General features: G+C 37.8%; 2 protein-coding genes across 3 annotated transcripts in view; both read right to left on the reverse strand.

Annotated features, from left to right (window-relative positions):
* Positions 1–2,388: 2,388 nt before the first annotated feature.
* LOC125241481 lies at positions 2,389–14,607 on the reverse strand. 2 transcript variants are annotated; one of them, XM_048149995.1, is made up of 10 exons: positions 14,456–14,607; positions 14,361–14,384; positions 13,208–13,225; positions 13,061–13,087; positions 11,169–11,195; positions 7,880–7,906; positions 7,752–7,778; positions 4,177–4,203; positions 3,634–3,666; positions 2,389–2,831 (listed from the first exon to the last, which is right to left on the reverse strand). In XM_048149995.1, the coding sequence occupies exons 1-10, from the start codon at positions 14,513–14,515 to the stop codon at positions 2,796–2,798; spliced, it is 306 nt and encodes a 101-aa protein (XP_048005952.1). In that variant the 5' UTR covers positions 14,516–14,607; the 3' UTR covers positions 2,389–2,795. The 2 variants fall into 2 exon arrangements, with proteins under 2 accessions (XP_048005952.1, XP_048005951.1); XM_048149994.1 differs by having other exon boundaries at positions 2,410–2,831; positions 14,361–14,390.
* A 4,750-nt stretch (positions 14,608–19,357) lies between these two features.
* The window catches only part of LOC125240887 (potassium channel subfamily T member 1), a 126,080-nt gene continuing 117,615 nt past the window's right edge, over positions 19,358–27,822 (reverse strand). Inside the window, exons 22-24 of the mRNA XM_048149036.1 lie at positions 25,760–25,849; positions 21,190–21,395; positions 19,358–20,718 (exon numbers count right to left, since the gene is read on the reverse strand). Coding sequence (XP_048004993.1) covers positions 20,100–20,718; positions 21,190–21,395; positions 25,760–25,849 — 915 coding nt within the window. The 3' untranslated portion in view covers positions 19,358–20,099. The remainder of the gene's footprint in view (positions 20,719–21,189; positions 21,396–25,759; positions 25,850–27,822) is intronic.

The raw sequence follows: 27,822 nt of genomic DNA on the forward strand, positions 1-27,822 counted from the left end.
GGCAAGCGGCTGGTCCATATGGACTTCATAAAGTCCTCAGGGACGTCCGGCCCGGCGACGTGTTGCAGGTGCCTTAAAAATTGAGAGGGTTTTCTGTCGCCTAAATCCTCATGGAGCAACATGGTTTTCAATTTCTTCTCCCGTGAAGCTGACAGACGCTTAATAAGCTCACTTTTCAATTTTTCGTATTTATCTGACGCGGGAGGGGATATAATTATGTCTTTTACCTCTGCTGCGTATTGTTGTTCCAGCTGAGATAGAACGTAGTAAAATTTCGTCGTATCCGAAGTTATATTCGATAATATGAATTGGCCCTCGACTTGCTTGAACCATACTTCCGGCTCTTGCGGCCAAAATGGAGGTATCTTTACGCCGACGCGGAACGTCTCGGCGCCGGTTGCAACATGTTCGTTATTTTTCCCAGGTGGGACACTTTTCACACTTTTAGCACGTTCCTCTTCGTTATCAGACATTATGATTGACTTACGGTTTCCGTAGGTTGTTATGGAAATTCACCAGAAGAAAGCTGCGGTAATTGTCCAAAGGTCGGGTCACCAGTGTGGGTTATGTAGCGGGTCTTGCTTCAATCAAACCACAAAAATGTTCTCTTTATGAAGTCTATTTGAACAGAAAATGTCACATGTAAACAACACAGCACAAAAGATAATTCAGAACGTGAAAAACAATCAATTCGCGTAAGTGTGGATCGGGCGCCGGCGAGGCGCGGGGCAGCGTGGAGTCGGCGTCGCGGCTGGGTGGATACTGGCGTGTCGGCCGGCGCGAGCGCGGGGCCTCTCGCCGCTGCGTGATCGGATGTCCCCGCCCACCGCGCCCGCGCGGCGGACGAAGGAGATTCAATAGAGTAGCTAGGATAATGTATGAAATATGAATATTGTAAGTATAGATATAGTTTATGATTTAAGTATTGATATTGATTTTAGTAAGTTTATTTATGTTTATATTGCATGTGAATTTTTAATGTACAAGTGAATGTTATTATATAAGTGTTTGTGTTTATTATTTATGTTTAGTGTGATAGATATTATAGTATTAATGGTATTAATGATATTTAGTAGTTATGTAATAGGTATGTATATAAGTAAATATTATGATGATTATTTAATGTTATATACATGTATTTAATAAAGATAGGTAAGTACAGTGGTTACACCACAGACGCAACTCGACGGCGAGGCTATGCTTTCGGAACGATGCCGATGAATCTTCGAGCTTGACGTTTTATTGGGTCCAAGGCTGCCAACTGGTATTTGGCAGAGCCGTCCCACAAGTGGCAGCAGTAAGAGTATTCCATACACGAGCGAACCTGCGCCTTATTTATAGAGAGAAGTTGCTCCGACAAGAAATACCGCCTCATTTTAAACAGGATGCCAAGTTTTTTGGCTTTTTCGTCTTGGACTCAATAGTAGATAAGAATAATAAAAATCGAGATTATGAAATTCGGGATAAAATATTTCCGGTATTAGGAATACCATTATTGAATCAACGCTACAAAAATAAAATTTTTAGTTGCTTGACGTAATTTGTCTACTGCCCATTATTTGGCTTTAATTCAATATTTAGGTTGTGTCAAGGATACGGAAATAACTAGGCGATCTTTAGTGCCACGTGGAAAAACAATTTTAGAATGATAAACCTAACTCTGTGCCTAAGTTTTTCATCATTGAAATTTATCGATTTTACCTTTATTCCAGCCAGTGTCATCAAGTAGTAGTAGGAATTAATTGGTAAACAAGATTTGCTCATTGTTCTTAATTTCCAAGTAAGTAAATAGTAAACAATTAATCTTGCAACGACGTGAATATCTTTGGAGGGAAGTCAACTTACAACGGCGGTGGCGCCAGCAGTCCCATCTGCCTATTGATAAAAACAACTTTTTAACGATGTTCATTGGAATTACTTTAATGAATAACGTAAAACAAGTAACATAATTTAAAAAAAACCTAAGTCCGGGTCGTTAGATAAGGTGCCCAGGCAGGCAAGCATGGTCGCGCGATAAATGATAATACATCAGGCCGTCCCTATCGCACTAAGTATTTGTAAGTTCGATAGAGACGGCCTGATGTTATATCATTTATAGCGCGACCATGCTTGCCTGCCAGAAGGCTGGCCTCATAGCCGGCTGGATAGCAAAGCTAATTCACTGAGCGACATATTGGCTAGCCCCTCTGGTCACCCGAAGCATCTGAGGCAGTAAGCAGCCATTAGCTAGAACTGAAAGTGCACCCGCCAACCTGACATCAGAATGGCGGGTGTCATTAATTTCTTAAATATCTCTGGAGTTCAAAGAGCACATTGCTCGAATTTTGGCGCACATTTGGCACATTGCTAGCACTAACTCCTGACGTATACCACACCAGGATTGCTTGATGTACACCCGCCATTTGACGCTCACGAAAGTATGATGTTACAGGAGCGAAAATGCGAAAATGGAAAGGAGCCCCCCTTTTAAATTGGTAATTTAAGTTAAAATATACTCTTATTATTAACTAAGAGATTTATCGAATAAAAATTTACCATTGAGAACAACTTAGTTAAAAAATATTGACGCACAGGATCAACCTAGTTTGGGCACCAGTCTCCGCCGCACAAGTTTTGCAATTTTTTTTTTGCAATTATTGCGCAAAAAACTTTAAAGTCGAGGTGGACACAGATAATAATAATAATAATCTGTGCTGAAAAAACATTGCTCTAGCTTCAAAAACCAGGGAGGAAATAGTCGAGAGCGTTTTATGGAAAATGACCCCTCCTGTTGGGTCTTAATTGAAATTTTTGAACTACGTTACCTCAGCACTGCATGCACGTCCAAAGCACTATAAGCATAAAAAATGTTGTAGTAACAGTTTAGGTCACGTGAGTGTGCGTGTCCTGTGAAGTAAATGTTGTACCTAATGATAATGACGATTTAAACAATCTAACTGTTCGTTGGCTGGGTTGTGCTGTGACCTCGAACGTGCTATATCCCAAAGGTCCAATTCCCTGAATGACCATTCAACGTATGTCCAATCCCTCTGTATCTAATTTCATAAACGCCAAATCTCCTTATCGACGTGAAATGTTTCTCACAAAATGCTTTACTTTCGATTTATTTTCGTTTCCTCATAGCTTATGCAGTATGATTTTTCTTAGTCATTTGACCTCTTCAAAGGAAAAAAAATAATCACTGGTTTGTGTGTGTGCTATGGTTCAGCAGTCTTTTTCTTCGTTCTTTATATTTGTAGTCCTTTCATACTTATTTATATGCCATTCCATTTAATAAAGAGACCCCAAACCACACACCTCATGGCACGTTATTGGAATAAAGTCTACGTTATTGGAATAACTTTTTACAATATGATTGACTGATTGCGTGAGATCCTGTACATTTGGATATCGGACTATAGAGTACGATATAGAAATCGGATCGGATGTGCGTCGGTGAATTGGACATTGTGGACGTTTGGGAAATTGTACCTACATACGGGATACGGGGACTGTTCGTTCGGAATTTGGAGCATTGGACCTACGCGGACTTTACGTTCGGTGAATTGTGCCTTCGAGGCCAGAGTGGTCGTTCTGATGAAGATACATAGGTACAGTAAGTATATGTTAACTTTCAATAAATTTTGTATTTACCTTCGACATGCATGTATTTGTATAACCATTACACTGAAAATCAAGAACCAAACAATTTACTTACTAGTTATAATTATATTCGAGTTAATACGTTTAGTTGGGTGGGTGAAGTCACATCACCTATCAGCCTCAAGTCGCATTATATGTATGAGAAATCGCTCGTTAATATGAAGACTCTCCTTACTCAACGGAAAGCTGAAAGCATGCGTATGCATTTTCACACTAATGAGCGATTTCTAACGGTTCGATGCTGAAAGATGTGACTTCACCCTTAGAAGACCAATATTGCCTTAATTTATGTATGAGCGTATAATGGTGGGAAATAATAGGGACTACCTACCTAACCATGTCGAACTAATATTAGGAATTCAATAGAGGAATCGCTTTCCATCAGGCGGACTGTATCATCAGGCCACTCCTTAGAGGAGCTGAATGCGCGCTGAATGAAAGCGTATTCAAAGCTCTAATACGCTCGCAATCTGCTTTGTCCGGCGCACCGGTTTTATATTATTAGGTATACATGTATGTATCGAGTAAACTTACATTAGAACGACAAAAAGCTCCGGTACACTGAAGACGAATAGATGTTTTATAAAATTAGCGGTCGTCATTGTTTTGTCCCCTAGCGGACTTAGAAACTAAATAAAACATGTAGGTGTAGATTTTAGGTACACTGATACGAGATTTAGAGCAGGACGTGTATATAAGTGGCCAATCTCTTTCTACCACTCTTCCATTTAGTGCGATAGAGAAAACTAAATAATAGTATACACTAGGTACGAAGCGTGAACGATTGGCTACATGTCTGGGCGCAATAATATGCTTACGAAATAGGTAATATTTCGGTGATTATGTTATGATATTTCCCAATCGCTTTTCGATAAACTGAAACTAATAAATACTTAAAGATTTTGAGGGAAGAAGACTAATCCCTCTCGAGTTAGTAATTTATATGTAGAAAGTCTTGTTGCTAAAAATGGGCCTGGTGGGTTGCGAGGATATCGAAATTTCACGTAACCGACCTCGCTACGCTCGTCGTTCTAAGGGATGAAATTATAATATCCTCGGAGTTTTTAATTTTATTTTGATGTGTACTGTTACTATGTATTTTTCTGTGTCAGAAAAACATATTATTTCTGACTTTCTGGCAAAGGAATTTCAAAGTGGCCATATAAAGCGATCTTTCCCAACTTAGGCAACTTGTATCTTAAAAAATGCTAATCTGATTTCGATGCGGTCTTCAGTTTTCAACTAAAAATTTATCTGTCTTCGATTAAAAAAACTAGTATATCGACATTGTACATTTTGTCTGTCATTCTTTGAAGTTATTCAGTGCGAGACGTAAATTTACTTTTTTTATTTTTTTCTTACTTTTCTTTCAAATTTTTTTCTTTGTATTTTTTTTTAAATTACACAAATCAATACCTTTCATTTGAGATACGTTTTGTCAAAATCGGACGATACAATAAAAAGAATTTTTTTCATTTTCATAAAACACCTCGCTACGCTCGGTAAAGAGCGGACGACGCGACGGATGCAATTGACGTCAAAAGCTGGGTCCACACCATAGATTTATATATCATTAAGCTAGATTGAGTTGTTAGGCCAAAAAGTGTGTCCACATGAGAGGGTAAAGTTGGGGCTGGTGTCCCTCTCGCACTTATTGCCAGTGTCAAAATTATTTGAATGACGTCATCACTCATATTATTAAAACTCATCACTCATCACGTCATCACTGTCATTATTTGGGGTTGCCAGTCAATATTCAAAGTTACCTACCAAATCTACAAATACCGAATTAAAGGTTTTTTTTAATTGCGCAAATCTTTGGTTTTATGGCTTCATAATAATGACTTACCAATTCGTTACAAGGTATTAATATCCTTGCCTGGATATAATACAAAAATAATTAAAGAAGTTTATAAACTTAGTTATCATACTGGTAAAAATACTACTACTATAGTAATCTCTTTAACACTGGTCACACGTGCGAGAGGGACACCAGCCCCAACTTTGACCCTCTCGTCTCTGGACACACTTTTACTAACTAGTCTGATAAGAACGCCTTTCTGCACCGGTGATAAAGTTCAATTTAGTATGGCAAAAAAAGTGTTAGCTCAGTCCCTATTGAAAGTCCATGGTCCACACTTGTGACAATTTACCGAACATTATCCCGTGACCGAATCACGAACACGTGTCAGTACCGCTAATGTGGACGTTTTTTGTTACGCGAACAATTTTTTACAAGCTGCAGTACGGCACAATCCATTCCGAACACTGGAAGAAACTCCCGGACACAGGATGACTGACAGGAGAATGTATGAGATTACGATCTACTAACCAGTCTCAATGTGGACGCTGACCTGTGTACGTTCAAAGTTACGTGTTTCGAGCCGATCCATCTAAAGTCAGTTATTTTGAAAGGATGTTCGGTATTGTCCGCGTGACCAGGACACGTCCACACTTGCATTTTTGACACGTGTCGAAGTATGCCAGATAACACAGATACAGACATGGGACTGTCACGGGATAGAAGTGGATCACGTCAAGACGTGTCCTGGCGGTGCGTCCACTACGTCCCTAGCAATTATTGGAAGGAAGAATAACAATCGCGCGTGCCACGCCACGCAGCAGTCTAGTTCGCCACCATGCGTCTACACTTGTATCATTTCGTCGTATGGATTACGTACGTACGCCGTATAGATTGTGACCGTGTCAGCACAACTTAGATCGTCCACATTTAGCGTAACATGTCCTGCACGGGAAGCATGGTCGCGCGATAGACGATAAAATATCAGGCCGTCCCTATCGCACTTACAAATAGTGCGATAGGGACGGCCTGCTATTTTATCACTTATCACGCGACCATAATTAAATTGCCTGCCTGTTCGATGCCACGTAGTCCGGTCCGTCGCCATATCATAAGTGAGGACCCAGCTAAAGGCTGGTTTTAGTGTCACGCGGTCCGACCGCACGGAGCGATCGGCACGGGACTAATTTAGGTACTCGTATGTGAACTTCAGGGAGCGTTTTAGAGTGGCGCGGACGTCAACATGTTAATTTCTAGAGATGGGCCGAATATGGACTTTGCCGAATACGAATATTCGCCCGAACATTCGGTTCAGCTCTTACCGAATCGAATATTCGGTTACGCCATATTTTTAAAGTGGATGTTCGTTAAAACTATTAAGTGATTGATAATGGTTACATATGTTACTACAAATAGGTATGTTTTTATGATTTAGTGGATAACTAAAACTTACTTCTTTCTTTTTAGCAGTTCCTTAAAATGTCACTAAAATAGGAGCTTATTATCCAATGAAACGTAAGATCTTCATTAGTTATTTACTTTGTGTATTCGGTAAATATTCGGCAATGCAACCGAATTATTCGGCCGAATACGAACATTGAGAAACTTGCAGAATACCGAATATTTACCAAATATTCGGCCCATCTCTATTAATTTCTCTAAAATAACTTAACTCTTACGGTTATACACTTGTTAAAAAATAAATTGATTTACCGAACATGTGTGTTTCATCCCTTACCACTTTCTAAATGTCATTTGTTTTGATATGTGCCGTCAGACACTTGACACTGACTTTAATCTTATGATTAAGGTCCTCTCACACTAATTAATTCATATATTGGAAACAAAAACAATTTTTTCGAAGTTAACAAAAAGTGATATACAGGATGATTCCTGATGATGAACCTAACTGCGTGTCAAATTTAACAGAAAACAAAAAACACGGTGTATATTTACACCACACTATCCACTTAGTTATACAGGGAAAACGACATTTGTACATCAACAGATCTACGAGGTATATATGTATTGGTAAAATGAAGTGATCCTTCGCTATTATTAATTACCTTCACTCAATTATAATAGGGTAGTTGCACCATTAGATGACCGACACCCAAAAGATGACCGATGGGCATAAAAATGTAAATAATTAATTCACGTAAAATGTAGGCAGCCGAGAGTATTTTTTTTAACACAGCATCTCACCGCCGAAGCTAAAATTTGAAATCCCGGACAATTAAGCCACGCACACGTGACACTTTCGCGAGCGAGGTTGCGTTAAAATTAAGATTAAAGATATAAATCATACCTCAACAGTACTTAATTCGCCATCTACCTAAAATGTACATAAGCATCTTAGATAATTGTATTGGTAGTAGGTATGTATTGATACTATAGATTGAAAATATTACGATATTCCTTTTCTAATTAACTAACCGTTGCAGCTGCGTTAAAGCCCTGAGCCTGGAAGCGGAAAATATGAACAGGAATAAATATTTCACAGCAATAACTAAATTATATTTTCCCTCGTAATTATAATTCTTATACACGAATTATTCCTGTGTGTATATCAGTAGGGAAAAAGTACGGGCACTTTTGTTCGTTTTCGTGCGGCGCAGTCTATTTAGCACTTTACAGGAGTGGCCAACGAATAAAACCGAAGATTAACCGATCAGGGAACCGATTTTTGAATTTCGAATGCACGAATTTGCGGTTCGAAAATGTGTAGAAAACGACGTAATGCTATTTTTGAAAAAAAAAAGACGGCCAGTAATTTTAAGTCTAGTGGTAATGACCACTTGTTTTCGATACCGATAGAAGAATTTAAATGGCTAGTAATGGAGATATTATTGAACGAAATTCTCGAAGTCGAATAGTCGACATTCAAAAATCGGCCCCCAGTCCGAAAAGGAGGGCATTTCGAAGGGTCGATTTATCTACAGATATCGAGCGTGCCAGATACATTCATGATAAATACGTGTATTATAATATTCTTCTGTCTTCTAGGTACTTATATAGGTATTGTACTCATATTATAGCTTAAATTCGTTTTAAAAAAACCTTTTTGGTAAAACAAAAAACTTATAAGTTAATATGTGTAACATAAGGCTGTGATGATGAGGCGGGCATGTCGGTTATCAATGTTATCATAATTTTAGGCTTACGGACTATTTTGGTCGTTTGGTTCGAATCCATGAATAACGTGTTTTAACGTCATGGTTTGCTCTGAAAGCCCTTATTGAACCTCTTACACCAATATTGACTAAATTATTTAATAACACAGGAAACAATACCTAATCAATGGGAAACATCAATAATTACTCTCCTATACAAAAAGGGCGACCCTTTAGATATGAATAACTACCGCCCAATTAGCCTCCTACCATGTATTTATAAAATCTTCACGAGTATACTACGGAACAGGATGTTACAAACACTAGAGTCACAACAGCCGGTAGAGCAAGCTGGCTTTAGACGTAATTACTCTACAGTAGATCATATATTCACACTACGCCAAGTAATAGAAAAATACAAGGAACACAGAAAGAGTTTGTTTATTGCCTTTGTCGACTACTCCAAGGCTTTCGACACTATATCACATGAGGCTCTATGGACTGCTCTGAGTAAACAGGGGATCGAAAGAAAATATATAAACATAATAAAGGAAATATACAAAAGAAGCAAAGCAACAGTGAAATTAGAAAGAAAGAGTAACAAGTTTAAGGTCGGCCGCGGAGTAAAACAAGGCGATCCAATATCTCCGAACCTATTTACGGCTCTAATAGAGGACATCTTCAGAAACCTAGACTGTAGGCTTGTGTCGTTCACGAACTATGAACTGTTAGGAATAAAATCCCATCAATGACCGAAATGAACTGAATCTTTCCAGGTTCTGAGATTCATTTAGTTCAGTATAGGATCGGCGAGCGCGAGCGGTTTGGATCGAGAACGAGTGTGTGACTGCGCCGACCGAGAGCGAGAGCTAATTAGCAGAGCAACAAAAAAACGTCAAGTTTTCATATTAAACTTCGGTTACTTACAAGTCTTACAACCTTTGGGCCCGGAATGTTACTATCTGTGGACTATTCGTATCATTTTGACACTATTCGGTCCCATTCGTTCTGACCGCAGTGGTCGCTGGTCTGGCTGAACGAAATGAGCAAAAGACCTAAAAGAGCGAACTAGTTCGTGGGAGCGATTGAACGAGATCGGAGCGCTCCGATCAACGAACGAAACGGCACAAGCCTACTAGACTGGTCGTATTGTAGTATCAAAGTGGACGGACGTCGCTTAAATCATCTCCGTTTTGCGGACGACATAGTTTTACTGGCAGATAATCGAAGAGACCTTGTGTACATGCTCAAATCACTCAACTACGAGAGTGAAAAACGAGGTCTACAGATGAACCCAGAAAAGACCTGTGTAATGAAGAACAACGATCCAGTGCCGATTACAATAAATCATAAAAATATTCAATATGTAAACGAATACGTGTACCTAGGACAACTAATCTCATTACAACAGAGTTTCCCTGGAAATGAAATAGAGTATTAAAAAGGCGTGGAGCGCATTCTGGTCCTACAAGCATATATTTAAATCTAATATGGATATAAAACTCAAAAAGAAAGTTATGGACTCAGTTGTGACCCCAACTCTGCTCTACGGATGTCAAACATGGCCGATTACTAAACATAGCATAAAACAGATTCAAGTTTTCCAAAGAAAGGCCGAAAGGATTATGCTAGGAATAAAGTTGAGCGATAGAGTCAGAAATAGTGAAATAAGGCAAAAAACAAAAGTAATGGACGCAGCGCGAACGGCGTGTGAATTAAAATGGCGATGGGCTGGGCATACAGCTAGGACTAAAGACGGACGATGGAGCGAAGCGATGTTACACTGGTACCCCAGAGACAAACGCCGCCCGCCCGGCCGCCCGAAATGCCGCTGGAGAGACGACATTAAGGCCGTGGCCGGCGTCGCGTGGACCCGTGCCGCCGCCGACCGACAAACATGGCATAGTATGGAGGAGGCCTATGTCCACAAATGGACAGCCAATAGAATTTAATATGTATTTTAATAACAAAATAATTAATAATTTGAATATAATAACAATGACATTATGTAATTATTTGACAACTTGTATCTATTTTTTGATTTATATAGATGATAATTTGTAGACAATAATAGATAAGTATGTTAGTTTAAGATATTTATTCAAAATGTAATTAGTAATTAATATTTAAATTCGTATAAAATCATGCATGTATAAATTTAGATTCTATTGGAAATAAATGGCTATATTATTATTATTATTTGGTTTGCTCTACCAACCCTTGGCTCTGGCTATGTCGTGGCTTGCCGTGAAAAATGTTTAGCTCTGGCCGTGGCCACATAGAGTACTAGTCACTAGTCCCTACAAACTGTTTTTCACATGGTTACAAAATTCACGTCCGTTATCTGAGTGGAGAATGTTAGGCTACAAAAGTGGTAAATATATCCAAATGGTATGCGACATCTGTTTTTTTTAACTGTACCTAATCAACGGAGGATTACGCACTTTGTTAAATGATAATGATAAACGAAATCAATTTATATTTTTCGTCGCGATTGTTTTGCAAATTTATCAAGTCCACTCTATAGTCGCTATACCTAGAAGTAGAAGGTACATAGGTACCTACACAAAAATTAGAACGCCGATTATAACTAATAAGTATTTATAACTTACCGAGGCTACAGCCATTGACCCATTACACTTGAAAAAAATAAGACAGCGTAAACCAAAAATTTATACCTTAGGCCGTTTTTACATTATCCGATCCGATATCGGATGTAGGACCGACATCCTACATCCGATAAACGCTTCCGATAATGTCGGATGTCGGTCCGATAAAACGCATTGTTCCAAATCAATGAAGTATGATTTTGTATCAAAAAAATTTTTTTTTAAGTTTTATATTTAAGCACTATATTTCAAATATTTTATTGTAAAATTAAAATAACGAGCATAAAAATACTCAAGAGTGGCAGGTAAAATAAATAATTTTACATTTAACTATATCTACTAAAAAATGAAAAAAATTGTATCCGCAATTCGGACCGATGAATTACAATCTTTTTTTTTTCAACAGAAATTCATCATTTAACAGCTGTTTAATAGACGCCATTTTTGTCACGCACACTACTACAAACGTATACCTACATTATATACGCACACACACAAATATTATCGGCCGACAGCTGGCGGGGGGTCCGGCATGCCAAAAATGTCGGAAGCGTCCTGCCGATATCGGCAATTCGATGGTGCCTCGGACAAAAACTGTTGTAGGAGAGTGCCATCTGCATTAAATCCGCAATTTTTGCGTTTTATATCGTTTTTTAGTAATAATGATCTATTAAATACATAAATGAAGACCTGGAAGCGCATAAATCTTACATTTTACATTCTTCCTACATCCGATATCGGATCGGATAATGTGAAAACGGCCTTACACTTAGGGTTCCGTAGTCAACTAGGAACCCTTATAGTTTCGCCATGTCTGTCTGTCCGTCCGTCCGTCCGCGGATAATCTCAGTAACCGTTAGCACTAGAAAGCTGAAATTTGGTACCAATATGTATATCAATCACGCCGACAAAGTGCAAAAATAAAAAGTAGAAAAAAATGTTTTATTAGGGAACCCCCCCTACACGTAAAGTGGGGAGTGTTTTTTTTTCATTTCAACCCTAACTTGTGATATATTGTTAGATAGGTATTTAAAAATGAATAGGGGTTTACTAAAACCATTTTTTGATAATGCTCATATCTTTGGAAATAATCGCTCCTAAAGTAAAAAAAAATGTGTCCCCCCTCTAACTTTTGAACCATAAGTTTAAAAAATATGAAAAAAAATCACAAAAGTAGATCTTTATAAAAACTTTCTAGGAAAATTATTTTGAACTTGATAGGTGGAACAGTTTTTGAAAAAAATACGGGAAACTACGGAACCCTACACTGAGCGTGGCCCGACACGCTCTTGGCCGGTTTTTGTATGACCTCATCATCGCTTATTTTACTTTTTCATGGTACGCAAAATTGACGTTTTTGAGGTTCGAAACCCATTTAAATTAAAAACGTTTTGCAGTCGTTCAGACTGCAATATAAAAGTGATAACCTTGGCCTGGGAGTTGAAATGTGTTAACAATGGGTTATCTTTACATGGCGAGGTCGGTCGGGCGAAGGCGAAGACTAGCCTAGTTTATTAAACTGTAATGCATGTTTTATTACTGGATTTTGCCCTTATAACTATGAAGACGAAGAAATTTAAATATGTAACACTAGCCTATAACTGTGGGAGACTGAGTTTAGCTAACTTTTCAAGTGGTTCGCCTAGCTGCTATTTTCCTGAAAACCTTACGGCTCAGCCACGACATTGGTCTAAGCGCGACAGCGGTGAGCGGCGGCCGTACATTGGAGTGAGACACAGCGATGGGACTTTTCATTCGCACGTATGGCTGCCGCTCACCGCTGTCGCGCTTAGACCAATGTCGTGGCTGGGCCGTTAGTGTGGTTTTATTAGGATATAAGTATGTGGGTGCTTACTTTACTCTCGTTAAGTTAGTTTTAAGGTTTTTGTACTTACATATGTCTGACAATTATTTCCTAAACACTGTAAAATATGTTGAATCATGATAGTTACGAAATAAATTAAGATCATGCCAGAATTTGTTAGTAGGTACCTATTTATTGAAGCTCACTTTTATTTCAAACTCTCAATCTGAATACATACCATCGCTGAACAAGTTTTCTGAAAAACAGTGAAATAATTTATGGCATTAGTAAGATAAAGAACTTTGGCACTAGTAAAATACTTAAGTAGTACAATTAATACAATTAACAAGCGCGGATCCAGCTTTATGCCGGGGGGGGGGGGGGTCCACGTGGTCTATCCCCACGGACTCACGCATGATACTTACCATAATGCCATGTGCAGTAAAACTCAAGTCATCATCAAGTGGACCGATTTTCAGAACATCATGGCTAAGAACACTTCCGACTCCCGACTAGACACACAGATAGACAGACATACAGACAGACACGTCGAACTTATTACACCCCGTCGTCGTCGTTGCATCGGGGGTTAAAAAAAATTGAAAAAAAAAATACTTTGCCGGTTAAAATGCCAAAGGATTTTACAGATTAATATCAGTTTAAAGATTCTGGTTTTATATCGGTCTTGCTCGCACTTATGCGATCCCGAATAAGAGCCGAATCCGAAGGATAAAAGTCGAATCGTTACCTGATTTTAATCGCACTGTACATTGTGCCAGAGTTACGGTTTGGTGTGCCTTATCCGTGAATGGAGTGATTGGGCCGTATTTTTTTGGAAATGCAAGGGTTCAGGCAGTTAATGTGAATAGTGACGACTAATACTGGATTACTTTTTGCCTAATTTGCAAGAAAATCCGTCTAATTCATCACACACCTGGTTTCAGCAGGATGGTGCTACACCCCACACGGCCACAGTGTCAATACATGTTCTTCGCGAGTATTTCCCTAGAAAATTGATAAGCCGAGATCGCCTGATTTAACCCCTGCCTATGGATTTTTCTATGGGGTTATCTCATATAGCAGAGTTTATAATAGCAACCCATGATCTATAAATGATTTAAAAAATATATCGCTAATGAAATCAGCAACATTTCGCAGGATATGCTGTGGCGAGTGATACAAAACACGAGGCTCAGTTTCGAGGAGTGTGTACGTGTAGAATGACGACATTTAGACGATATTATTTTTAAATAACTAAATCCGCATTTGTTATCTATGTTTTCAGATATTAATAAAGTTTTTAGCTTAAGCTGTTATTTTCTTTTATTACAAGTTAAAAATAGAAATCTACCACCCTGTAGTTATGGCAGCGAAAAGAGACTCAGACTTACGGATTTTTCATTCGCAATAGTGGTCTGAAACTATAAAATAACGATATATTCATATTATAGATAAAAAGTATACTCAAGTAATAATTATTCTTTACCTGCGTAAGTATTACATAGAATATATAATAACCGTGACTCCAATATTTTAACGAGGTCATATTTCAATCCCTTTATATGTATAACTTCTGCCAGCGTGAATTCAACGTAGTGACGTGCAAATAAAATACAGTGCCAGGTATCTTACGGCATGGTTTGCGTGATTTTTCACGGTTACGGCACAGGTTAGAATTTTTCATCATAGAATCTATTCAATTTCATGTCATGTTGGCCATTGATTGAATATTGATTGCTTGGCTGATGAGCAATCGACAGGTATATAATAGATACGAACAGTTGCCTACATAAGAGCGATTATTTTCTTTTTCCCCTCACTAGCTCGGAAACACGTGTTTTGTCCTTTAATACCAGCGGGTAAAAACGTATTTTATCCACTAGTGGGTAAAGTAATTTGACCTTGAATAAAGTCAAATTAACTGCTTTAAAATTGGTCAAAGTAGGTGAATCTAGTAATAACGATGATTTACCACCTGTGGAACTACTGGAAGCAGTGATAAACGCATTTTTTGCGTTGTAGTTTCCTCGTTATAGTGAGGGGAAAAGTTTTGGTTACAAATGTATTTTACTTTTGTGTTACACTCAAGTTCAGGATTCTATTCTCGAACCACTCGCTTCGCTCGTGGTTCAACTATAGAACTTGTTAAAATACAACTTTGCCCCCTTGTATAACAAATAACTATTAAGTGACACCATTTATACATGACAACATTTTGTCAATTAAGAAAATAGGTTGAGACAAAACAGTAGATTGCTTACAAGGGAGCAAAATTACATATTTACAGCGAAGGCGTAAATAAAATCCTCAACGAAGCCAAGGTAACAGACTCTATACCCCAGGGAAGTGTCTTAGGCTGTTTGTTATTTGTCATATATATAAATGACCTTCCTGATATAATAGTGCGGGGCGGAAACGGCGAATTAGTATGAATGTATAGTCCCTGCTGGCAGAAAGCATGAAACTTGGCGTGTATATAGCTTATTTGGCGTGTATGGCGTGTATATAGTTTATAAGAAAAAACCGGCCAAGAGCGTGTCGGGCCACGCTCAGTGTAGGGTTCCGTAGTTTTCCGTATTTTTCTCAAAAACTACTAAACCTATGAAGTTCAAAACAATTTTCCTAGAAAGTCTTTATAAAGTTCTACTTTTGTGATTTTTTTCATATTTTTTAAACATATGGTTCAAAAGTTAGAGGGGGGGGGGACGCACTTTTTTTTCCTTTAGGAGCGATTATTTCCGAAAATATTAATATTATCAAAAAACGATCTTAGTAAACCCTTATTCATTTTTAAATACCTATCCAATGATATATCACACGTTGGGATTGGAATGAAAAAAAAATCAGCCCCCACTTTACATGTAGGGGGGGGTACCCTAATAAAACATTTTTTCCCATTTTTTTTTTTGCACTTTGTTGGCGTGATTGATATACATATTGGTACCAAATTTCAGCTTTCTAGTGCTAACGGTTACTGAGATTATCCGCGACGGACGGACGGACGGACGGACGGACGGACGGACAGACAGACATGGCGAAACTATAAGGTTCCTAGTTCTACGGAACCCTAAAAACTAAATCAAAATCGATTGATTCGTTCGGGAGCTATGATGCCAGACAGACATGTCAAGCGTCAAACCTATTATTATTATAACACTCCGTCGTTTTTGCGTTGGTGGTTAAAAACAAGAAACCTCCTTCAAAACTATAATAAAACACAACTTTCTATGAAAATCGGTAAAGTGCGAGTCGGATTTCGACATTTCCATACAAAAAGGTCATGAGCGCCTGACGACATGTGATAGCAACGTACACTAGATTTGTACTTTAAAGATTTTGCGTATATTTTGGAAACTATAAGAGATAGAGCAAATAGACTTCAGATTTTGGTTGTCGGTGGCACAATTTTTTTGTTTTCGTATATATACACCATTTTTTGGACCTATTAGGGCAATATTATGGTCAGTGCAGTTCTAAACAGTCTTAAGCGCCTCTTTTTTAGTAGGAACTTAAGTCATTTTGGCAAATGATTAAAATTTTTAACAATTTCTAAACAGAAATGAATTTCTTTCTACCTGTCCATGGCGCTCACAAAATTTCAAAACATTTAGTAAGTACTTGCAGCGGCAGTGAGTGAAAATCTAAAATTTGAGTTTTTTCTCTTAAGTTCGACTTACGCTTGACTGTAGATTTCTAATAGGTTTTCCTGTAATCTACAGGTAGAGGGCTATCTCGTGTATTTTTTTGAAAATTTTACACTAAGTAGTTTCGGAGATAAGGGGGGGGGGGGAATGGTCATTTTTTGCTTATTTTCTTAAATTACTTCTAAATTACCAAAATAAAAACTATAAAAAAAATATATTTGAGATGCTTATAAAATGCTCTTTCATTTGATATGTAGCATAATATAGTTCTAATAACTTTGATTTTTAATTTTCAATTTTACCCCCCAAAAGTGCCCCCTATGATTAAATTTCGTTTAATTTCATTTAATTATATTACATGTCCGTCTTTGGGCCACAGGTTTACATACGTGTGCCAAATTTCAAGTAAATCGGTCTAGTAGTTTCGGAGAAATCGGCTGTGACAGAGGGACAGACAGACACGCGAGTGGTCCTATAAGGGTTCCGTTTTTCCTCTTTGAGGTACGGAACCCTAATAAGGGTTCCGTTTTTCCTCTTTGAGGTACGGAACCCTAAAAACATGCCGAGGTGCTAATGTTTCCCCTCTTTCATGTCATTTTTAGGTCCCTATTTTCAGTTTTTTTTTTACATTTTAATAAAAACCGTAAAAGCTATAAATAATGTCTAACAGAAGTATATTTTCTATAAAATTCTCTACAATATTGTCTTTGGAAGTAGAATGATTAGAAGTAGAGTGGTTATTAGAGAAGTTTTCCCTTTGCAATATTTGTGTTTGGTGACCAGTAGGATAAGTAAGGCTAGCGACTTTGTTCTTTTGCCTGTGGCGATGCTGCTTGGCAAAATTATTTATTGGGTCAAACTGATCCGATTTAGCTCAATACTCATGAAATCGCACATGACTACTCCCCACAAAGAGAAGGGGAAGGGGCCGGTTCCCTCGATGAAATCTATGCAATACATCTTCTTGCTTTTAGCGACTAGGGCAAATCATATATAATCGTTGCACCTTTTCATACAAAAATAACGATTTTATAACAAAATAATGAATTTTTATGTATTTAATTGTAACAGTTATGGCATTTACAATTACATCGCGGCAATTATCTTATCAATAAATAAAAACTAGGAATAACATAACCCAGTCTGATGATGGGTTCCCGGAGAAGTCGAGGGATCTCCTCAAATCTTAATATATAGATAATAGATATAGTGATTTTTGTGTTTTTATAAGAACAGCATGCATTTACATTCAGAACAGTGACATTTGGTGCATTTCATCTGCTGATGATGATCAGAACGGAACTCTTCAAATCTGAATGGCACACTTATGAGTCATAAGTTATGACTTTGGTATTTTTATAAGAACATCATGCATTTATGTGTAAGGACTTAAATTGTACTTTGAAATGATACCAATATTGATAAGCTACAATGAATAAGATTAGAGCTGTATTTGCTTGAAACGAATATTTGCGTGAGGTGTAATTTGTTTGACGCCGAATGTATGGGAACGCGTGTCAAACGGTGTGCCTCGAATTCGGTTATGTGCTTGTAGTTTGCTTATTTATTATCCGATCGAAGAAATTTAAAAAGCAACAGTTAGCTTAATAATGTGGCTAAATGATTTATATAACATATTTTTTATCTAAGTGACCGTTTTCATTGCCTTTTTGAGTCACAAAAGTCAAAAAAGAGAGTCAAAGAAACGTTTTTTTTGCATTATTCTTAATAAAAGAATAACTAACAAAACTTTACTTTTCGCATACAAGAAATCTTAATCAGCATGTTATACGCTTTCAATCGACACCTCATTTTTCAAAATTGGATAAGGGGTTCTAGACAAATTGGCAAAAAATTTAAACCCGGGACCGAGGTTTTTGTGACGTCATAGTTAACTCCACAGTCTGAGAAAGCGACAAGTCATTATTTCGTACTCAGTAAAGTCTACCGATCACAACGATACCACTTGTCAGCAGTATACTCTCCAGTCACATCAACTTCAAAACCAAGTCGCTAGTCTTACTTATCGTACAGGTCATCAAACAGAAATATTGTTAGGGGAAAATGAACATAGTTTGAAAAGTATAAGTAGAGAATTATATGGAGAATATACTTCTCCTAGACATCGTGATGGTAGCTTTCACGGTTTTCATGGAAACATAAAAAAACTGAAAACAGGGATACAAAAGTGGGGGGAAGGAGGGGAAACATTGACACCTCGGCGTGTTTCTACTTCTATTTTTTCTTATACCCCTATAAGCTATATACATGCCAAGTTTCATGCCTTCTGCCAGACCGGACTATAGATTTGGTTAAGAACTCGTACTATAATAGACGACGGATTTTTTCTATTGAAATCTTTCCGACATCCGATATCGGATCGGATAATGCGAAACCAGCCTAACGTACGTCAAACTGTCAAATGCTACAGTTTTGCTACATCCGTTACGAGGTATGAAAAAGAGGAATGTCTGGCGGTTCTGGGCTCTTAGTTTTACAGTTTATAGATTATATTATGTATGTAAAAAGTCTTTCCGTTGCGTTAATATTTTATACTGGCAACATAAAGCCCTTGAACAAAAAATTACCACTTTTGCTCCCTTCTAGCAGGGGAAAAAAGTACCCTTTTCGAATGGGTGATATGTTTCCTGCCAACATTCGGGACAGTACGTTTGATATCGTTGCGTGTTCTACGAGTATGTATAAAGAGCAGGAAAGGGAAATAATTAGTCGCAAATAAATTGTATGTTTTTTGTTCAAATCTATATTTATCTTATAATATACACAAAAGGCAGCTATCGATACTCTTACAGAGTGAAACGGACTAAGTTGTTTTATATTGTATATAAAAACACAGATAAAGATTACAATTACATGATATTGTCAGGTATAATAAGCTCTACAACTAAAGATCTAAATAAACTTTTGTGTACATTCATACTTTAGAATATTTGGTGACTTACTTGACCCAATCTATCAATAATAAAGAGTTAAAAGGACATTCAATTTACTATGTAATGATTAAAGTAGTCATTTTTATTGGTCAGTAAAATATACTTAATAAATAAAATGTAATTCTTCAGTATATATTTAACCTATAGTCCATATTTACACATAACAATAATAAATAAGAATTCTTTCTTGGTTTTAATACTATCTATGTACATTTACATGGTTAATTACGAACGTAAAAGCTCTGCTATGTACATTACTATATTATGCTGTATAACTATCCCGCTTATAGTAGTATCTAATTGATCCCGCTTAAATTACACAGCTTCTTTAGCAGTTAGCTACCATTCCTAGTTATAAATTAATTATTAAATCACTTATTTTTTCAAACTAAGTTGCTACGTATAAGCAAGTAGAGACGCTACTGTAAAAAGGCTCCGTGTATCCAGGGATTCAGTGACATGTCGAGTAGTCAATTTACGTCCACTTATTTCTTATCACGGAGCTTAGTCGTCGTCCCCACATTAGGTGGTATCATACAATAGTTCCTTGCAGGTGTTGAGTGTCTGGCGTGGGCGCCGGGCCGCCCGCGCCTATCGACGTGGAGGGCAGAGCCGCGGCGGCCTCCTGGTACCCGCCGAGTCCCATGCTCGTCCCTGGAAACCTCTCGGGGGGCGTTTCCTCCGGCGGTGTAACCTCTAACCCAATACTACCGTTCAAAGCGATTTTTATTGCATTGGCGTTTTGCTGTTGCTGTTGTTGCTGATGTTGCAATAAGGAATTGAAATGTGATATGCCTATTTCTTCGAGACTACTCTTTCTTCGGCGAGAGCCAACGCCACTGAGACTTTGTCTTAACGAATTAGATCTCCGCAGTAGTATGTCATCTACTACTCGAAGTGAATTGGACCGTCCTCTGAAATCCGTTATGATAGTTGGACTATCCGGCAAAGACAAGGAATTGGCTTTTGTTGTGCAGAGCGGTGGAGCTCTGGGTTGGGTGAACGTGGCACCGATACCGGACCCTCTTCTGCTGGCAACGCTCTGCGCTTGAATTAAAGCTTGAGAACAGAAACTAATATTTGATTTTCGTCGGCTATTGTGTCTCTCAAAGGTTTTTTGTGCTGAGAAAGGGGACGGCCGCACCAAATATCTACAACAAATAGAAAATATATATTGTACTTATGGGATAGACAACAATATTGGGACAAATTACATAGGTACAACTAAGATATAATATTGTTTTTCTCAATATATTTAATCTGAATAATATTCATACGGGGTGACACAATCATGCTGATCTTCTGCTGTTGTACCTACAAAGATGGAATTCATGATTTAAATAGAATGAACAACGAGGAAACTCATGTTACTCAGAACCCGTTTAGTTTTGCCTAAATCTACAGAAGTATAATCAAATTGTAAAGTCTAGTTTGAGCAACATGTTATTTTTTTATAAATAAAAACCGTTTGTTTATTATTTTTCGATAAATGTTTCCAACAATAAATAAAATTAATTTATGGATATAGTAGGTAAGGTATATATAGTATCAGCTATATCATCACCTCCTTAGATATATTGCCGGTAATAAAATTTTTACCCTGTATACATTTTTACACTTACATGATATCTCCTTCTTGTATGTTAAGATCACAACTTGGGTTGATAATAACGTAGGACAAACTGTTCCTCTTCTCGCTCACATCATCGTAGTCGATTCCAGTAAGGTTCAAGGATTCCATACGCGAGCGTACTAGGTTTGCGATTTCTGCTCTTTCTATTTGCTGCGCATGATTGTCTCTTGCTTCGTCAGCAAGACTTGTAGAATACTGTGGATTTTATTAGTACTTAACGAAATTAGCTGGCCAGAGTACATAAGTACAGTAAGTGCCCCGAGAGTGCCCGTGTCGCCACAATAGCTGTTTAGGAAAGAGTTCTCATGTTAGGGCACCGACTGTACCTACAGCATCTAGATTTGAATGATCAAGAAAAACTTACGTTGTAATCAGCATAATCTTATTTACATGGTGCGTGTGGATTGAGTGAGCACCCTCCGAAAATAAAAATAAAAACATGTTGATCATTTAGTAAAAGTTCTAAAACAATTGTAAAACTCATCTCTGAATTTATAAAAAGATAAATCAAAATATACACTCATTAACTTGTGCTCACTCAGTTCTCACAAAATGCACATTATTCACATCACAAGTAAATATATTTATGTACATTAAATACGTTTAATCTCGTATTGCTGTTGACTTTTAATTGGTGACATGCAAATATTGCTAATATCTTGATATGCATAAAACGCAATTCATATAGTATAGTTAATTTGATGGATAATAATACAACATATCTCGAATGGCTTCTGTGCGTAGACGCGCACAAGGTTATCTAAAGCAGCTCTAAAAACTACAACTAAAAAACTAAATTTTAAGTAAATTACTTAGTGCTATGTGTTTGTGTTTAATTTCTAAATGAAACAATCCTATCGAAGAACTGACAACTGTACAGTGAGCTGCAAATTTGCATGGTGAAATTATGAATTCATTGATAAATTCGCCATGCACGTTTGCAGCTGATAGTACCTAGAGGTAATTGCTTTACCATTTTCAGTACTCGAGTATAAAATGCCATGAATTTAGGTCAGTGAGAAACACGTTAGCAAGTAATTATATATAAGGTTTGTTACATTTGGTATATGTATAAGTACATTTTACATTTTTCCGTCCGCACCTATTATTTTTGTAAACCGATAAATTCCCGAAAATTATTTTATTGTGATTAAGTTTCATGAAGCTTAAGCTTTAAGAAATATATTAAAACATGGAACTCGGCCCAGTATTTTCCAAATTATCGGCATTTTCCCGATTGGTAAGCGATTTCGCGATGTTACCCCTCAAGTTGCGCTACCCTTAATCCCTGTAAAACGGGGGGTAGGGGGGGGGATTGTTATCAGTCACTCTGAAGTCAACCGGTACACATCTACGCATATTTCCTCGTGAAGAAAACCTGAAAAAATGGAAACCACTGAAGATGAAGTCCGCCAAGTCGTCTGACTGCTGCAACAGGGGCGTAGCCAACGTTCAGTAGCTGCCGAGCTGAATTTGACACAATCTACAGTTTGTAGAGTCTACCAGAGGTTCCAGCGGACTCGGTCCTTCAAGTCAAGACCAAGAAGCGGCCGCAGAAAGTGCACATCAGAGAGGGACGACCGCTTCATTGTCACAACCTCTCTCCAAAATCGTCACCTGACTGGTGTTGCCGTCCAGCAGCGTCTGCATGAGGTGCGAGGAGTGGCTGCCAATGAGTGGACAGTAAGAAGAAGATTGAAGAAAGCTAATATAACACCCAAGAGGCCCGCAACGGGGCCTCGTTTGTTGCCGCGACACTACGGTGCGAAGATAATTTGCTGAAATCCACAAGGATTGAACCCTTGAGCAATGGACCCCAGTTCTCTTCTCGTTCGAGTGCAGAATGTGCTTGAACGGATGTGACCGAAGAGGAAGATTCTACAGAAGACCCGGAGAACGGTTCGCTCAATGTTGGTTCTCCGAAAGGGTCGCTTACGGAGGTGGATCCGTAATGGTTCGGGGTGACATTTCCTTCGACGGGCGGACAGAGCTGGTTTTCGTCCATGGTGGCGGCCGTGGTGGTGGTTTAACCGTTGCCAAGTGCATCACGGATATTCTGGAAGAGCATGTTGTCCCTTACGCCGGGATTTTTGATGAGGGGTTCATCCTAATGCAGAATAATGCCCCGTGTCATGCTGCAAGGGCCACCACAGCCTACCTCAAGAAGTCGGCATCGCCACCTTTGACTGGCCAGCCATGAGCCCGCACCTGAACCCCATTGAACACATGTGGAACTACCTGAAAAGGCGAGTTCGGAGGCGGAATCCTGATCCAACCAACATCGAGGACTTGAAAGGAGCCTTGCTGAAGGAGTGGGACGCTATCCCCCAAGATTTCCTCAGAAAATTGATCAGGTCCATGAAAAACCGCTTATTATGTGTAATCAGAGCTAGGGGAAGCAATACCAAGTATTAGTTTAATAATAATAGTTTTCAGCCTTGAAATTTTATTTCATTCGCAAATATTTTAATGCCTTAGATAGTAAGCTTTCATTTGACATCAAAATTTTCAGGTTAGGATACAGAATTACAAAGATATTAAGTGCAGACGAAAAAATGAAAAGTGATGCAATACTTTTGCACGCGAGTGTATGGGTGATTCTCTGTAAGGATGTTCAACAAACAGTCCCCTGGCAATGATTTTTTAAAATATTTATTTATAAAATCAGAAATAGTTTGTATAATTTAATTAAGGCAAATGGGTTTTATTAAATTATACTAACTATTTAGGATTTCATTAATAAATATTTCAAAAAATCATTGCCAGGGGACTGTTTGTTGAACATCCTTACAGAGAATCACCCATATACCTATGTAGTGAAGATTTTGTTAATAACTAGACAAACTAAATATTTAGAAGATCGATATAACCTCATTCATGTACCTGCTCATTGACCAATAGGTAGTGTGAACACGTTAAATTAATAGTACATTACGATACAAGTGCGTAAAAAAGGAAGTTCCTTTTCGCACGTGTATCGTACGACGTTTTTCAGTACAGATGAGCCTCCGAAGTTTCGACCTGGCATATAATGAACCACTTCTCGCACTAGTGCGTAAAAAAAACACCATCTGTACTGAAAAAATAATTACGAGTCCTTTCACAAGGAATGATTTGTATAATACTTTAGTATTTATAGTTATAATATAATACAATTACAAAGTGAAAATAGTTTTTTTTTACAACTGGGCAAAGTTGTCTTTACCTATCTGCTCTAACAAATTCTAAAATTAAAAGAGGTATCTTAGGATAAGGCTTTAAGGTTCGAGGGTTAAATAAATTTTGCCCTTCAGAGTTAAACAATTTTTCACCACACCAACCCCAAATAGTACCAACAAGTGTCGATAAATTGAGCGTTTTAAATCAACTCTAGCTACGAATTCTTTCTTCGCATGTGTATTGTACGTCGCCGTCGTTTTACATAGTATATATGAGCATTTGAAGTTTAGTGAGGATAAAAAGCTCCATTTGTACCTCTGTGAGAAATCAAACAAAATTAAAGCAAGGTAAATGCACATAAACATCTTTAGTTAAAGGTATTTATCATTAACAACCATATCTCAATTCCACCAGACAACGGAGACAACATAAAAAAATAACCTGAATTTTACACCTTGCCCCACATGTGAATATTATATAAATAAACAATAGTAAGAATGCTGTGACAGCTTAACTAAAACAATAAGCATAGGTTGTGATAAGCTATTAGGCGACAATGTGCTACTATAACTTCATAGGTACTTGTATGGATAAAGACGTACAGTAGTAGTCAAATGTTTTGTTTGATTGGTTAGTTAGGTACAATTTACCTACATACATTCCTACATGTATGTTTTACTTTAAGTTTTCTAGGCATGTAACAGATTTGCATTCCCATTCCGTCAAAAAAAAAAAAGAATTTGTTCCTGAGTCATGGATGTTTTCTATGTATATAAGTATGCAATATGTATTTGTATATCGTCGCTTAGCACCCATAGTACAAGCTTTGCTTAGTTTGGGGCTAATTTGATCTGTGTAAGGTGTCCTCAATAAAAAAAAATGGTGCTTGACTAAAATGACTAATCAAACGACCTTCGACTACCAAATTAAAGATAATTATCGAACTAGACTAATAATTTGTACCGTAAACAAGCGTAAAACTTAAAACTTTTGACCATTACTGTATTAGGTAGGTACATAGAGGGCAACCATGACTTTATCACACAAATGTTTTGCCAGGATTGAACCCCGTACTGGCTTCGCAGGTAGGGTCACCATCCCACTAGGTCATACCTGTTGATGTGGTGAAAACGTTATCGGGGTGCCGGTGACGGCGTGTATTCAAACTATTTAGATTACAATACATTTTACTATTACCAATGTATACAATAGGACGATATTTCCGTAATCCTGTATCTCGTATTTAATGATTAAATCCGCAAGTCCGAAAATTATATTAACAAAATAGTGCTCAATTGTAGTCCTACACACAAAACCATTCGGACCTGTTGGAATAACGGGTTATAGATGTAATACAGAAAAGTGTAAGTCCATGTGAAAGGGCTCCAATAATGGCTTACCGCCGGCGTGCGTTCCCCGTAGCAGCCGCCGAGACAGCCGGTGGCCTCCCGCCGCCCGCACGCCGGGAAACCTCCTTCTCCCTCGTCCTGCTGCAACTATCGTGTCACACTTGTTTTCCTACTATTTACCTCGCCAATTTTGCACATACAATACTAACTACTGTGTTACACTTAAGGGATGGGCGTGTTTTTGGCTGGTCGAATATCAAATTTCTGCGCTTACGGCACCCAAAATATTTTTTTGGCTGAATCGTGAAAGAAACGTGTGTTGTTTGTACGTATCTGACCTGAAACATGTTGTCAGCCTACGCAAATAAATACCTACTTGAAATTATATTGATTAAAGTAAATGATCAAATGGTGAGTATTGTTCTGTAAAAGCTTGATGGATATTTTCGATTCCAGACCCTTTACGTGTAGGTATACCATTTCCTTTGTGCACGAGTGTTGTTTTATGAAACGAGCTGAAAGGCTAGTCTAATGTAATAGGTATTTGAGTTATTTGCAACGAATCCAGCAGAAAGCATGAAGCTTGGTATGCATGGCTTGCTCGCATAGTACACTGAGAGAAAATACAAACAGTTTTCATGTTCGTTCAACAAGTTTTTTGGTTAAAATAGCGCCTACGTGCTCTTTGGTTCAAACAACAAGCTACTTGTCATTTGAATCGGCAATATATTTGAATCAACAAGTGGATTTTATAAAAACAACCTGACACATATTGTTTTAAACAAACGTTTGGATGATTCAAACGGATAAACCGCAACAAGTCGAACTTGTTAAATTCACAATGCAAATTTTTCTCAGTGTAGCGGCAAAATATACCTATAGGTGCTTATCATGCATATTTTTCATGGAATCGACAATTCGTTCAGACTAGAGTTCATTAGGGTTCCGTACCAAAAATATACAAAAGGAACCCTTATGATGCTGCTCTGTCCGTCTGTCTGTCTGTCACATTACTAAATATCTCGAGAACTACTTACGCTATCAATTTTAAATTTGGAATAGGTAGTTATGAATGAACATTGTTAAACTCTAGAAATTGAATGGAGATGAATGTATTATTTTAATATTAATTATAGAAAATGGCCAAAATGAAAGGGGGCAAACTGTAAATGTGAAGTTACTAGGTAAAGTGGGATATTGTTAGAAAGAGCTCAAATTGTACATATCAAAACAATTTTTTTGCGTATCGACATTGAGGTTTATTCAAGCTTTCTGCTGGGTGGACCCATATTTTTAAATTTGTCTATTTTCGCTCTAGCAACGAATTTTCATTAGGTCTATGTTAAGATAACGCTTTTTACTCTGTTGTCGTCTCGTCAGATTAACTAATTGTTAATTTGACGAGAATAAATAATTCCCGTTGCTCTAGATCACAGTGTAATGATTTAATTCAAGTTAGATTTGGTAAAGTGCCACGAGGGTCAGCTCAGTGTTATCGAACACATTAAGACATTTCATAGAACTAAGTAACTACTTTTCGTATCTACGTACGTACTGTACCTACAGAATTATAAAGAAACTAGGATTCATCGCAAGTTGTGTTATAAGTGCTGGCGGTATATGACCACTAGTCAATTTGCTAGTTCTAGTGATAGAAAAAGGTATAATTATTACTGTTTTATTCACTATAACTACACCTTATAAAAAGCGGTGCCGGGTCTTTCCCCGTGTTTGTGTCTAAAATTCTACTGAACGGATTTATGGCGAAATTGTGTCTCAAATAGGTCTACTGAACGGATTTATGGCGAAATTGTGTCTCAAATAGGTCTACAAAAAAGTCCGCGATGGCTTAATGTCTATCTATTAAGGACAACTTACTAGTTTTATGCTTTACTCCCCATGTGAAGCCGGTGACGGTCGCTAGTACATATTTAAGGCGCGCACATTTAGACACAACTGAAAAACTGGGAGTCGTATAGTGATGGCTTAATATTCCAGTTTTCAATTAAGACCCCATAATCCGACCACTGACGCTATCATTGGAGAAATTGTGTTTTCTAATGAACCAATTAGTTTTTATAAAAATCAATATATTACCTACTACTGTTGTCCTA

This window comes from Leguminivora glycinivorella, chromosome Z (assembly GCF_023078275.1).
Source record: "Leguminivora glycinivorella isolate SPB_JAAS2020 chromosome Z, LegGlyc_1.1, whole genome shotgun sequence".
In the NCBI taxonomy this organism is placed as follows: Eukaryota; Metazoa; Arthropoda; class Insecta; order Lepidoptera; family Tortricidae; genus Leguminivora; species Leguminivora glycinivorella.

Coding starts and splice junctions, on each gene's coding strand:
- LOC125241481 (XM_048149994.1), bottom strand. CDS start 14,515: ATGACCTCGTTAAAATATTGGAGTCACGGTTATTATATATTCTATGTA. Junction 4,204..7,751: donor GCGAATTAAGTACTGTTGAG/GTATGATTTATA, acceptor ATTCGTCTTCAG/TGTACCGGAGCTTTTTGTCG. Junction 2,832..3,633: donor CAAATACATGCATGTCGAAG/GTAAATACAAAA, acceptor TTATGCTTATAG/TGCTTTGGACGTGCATGCAG.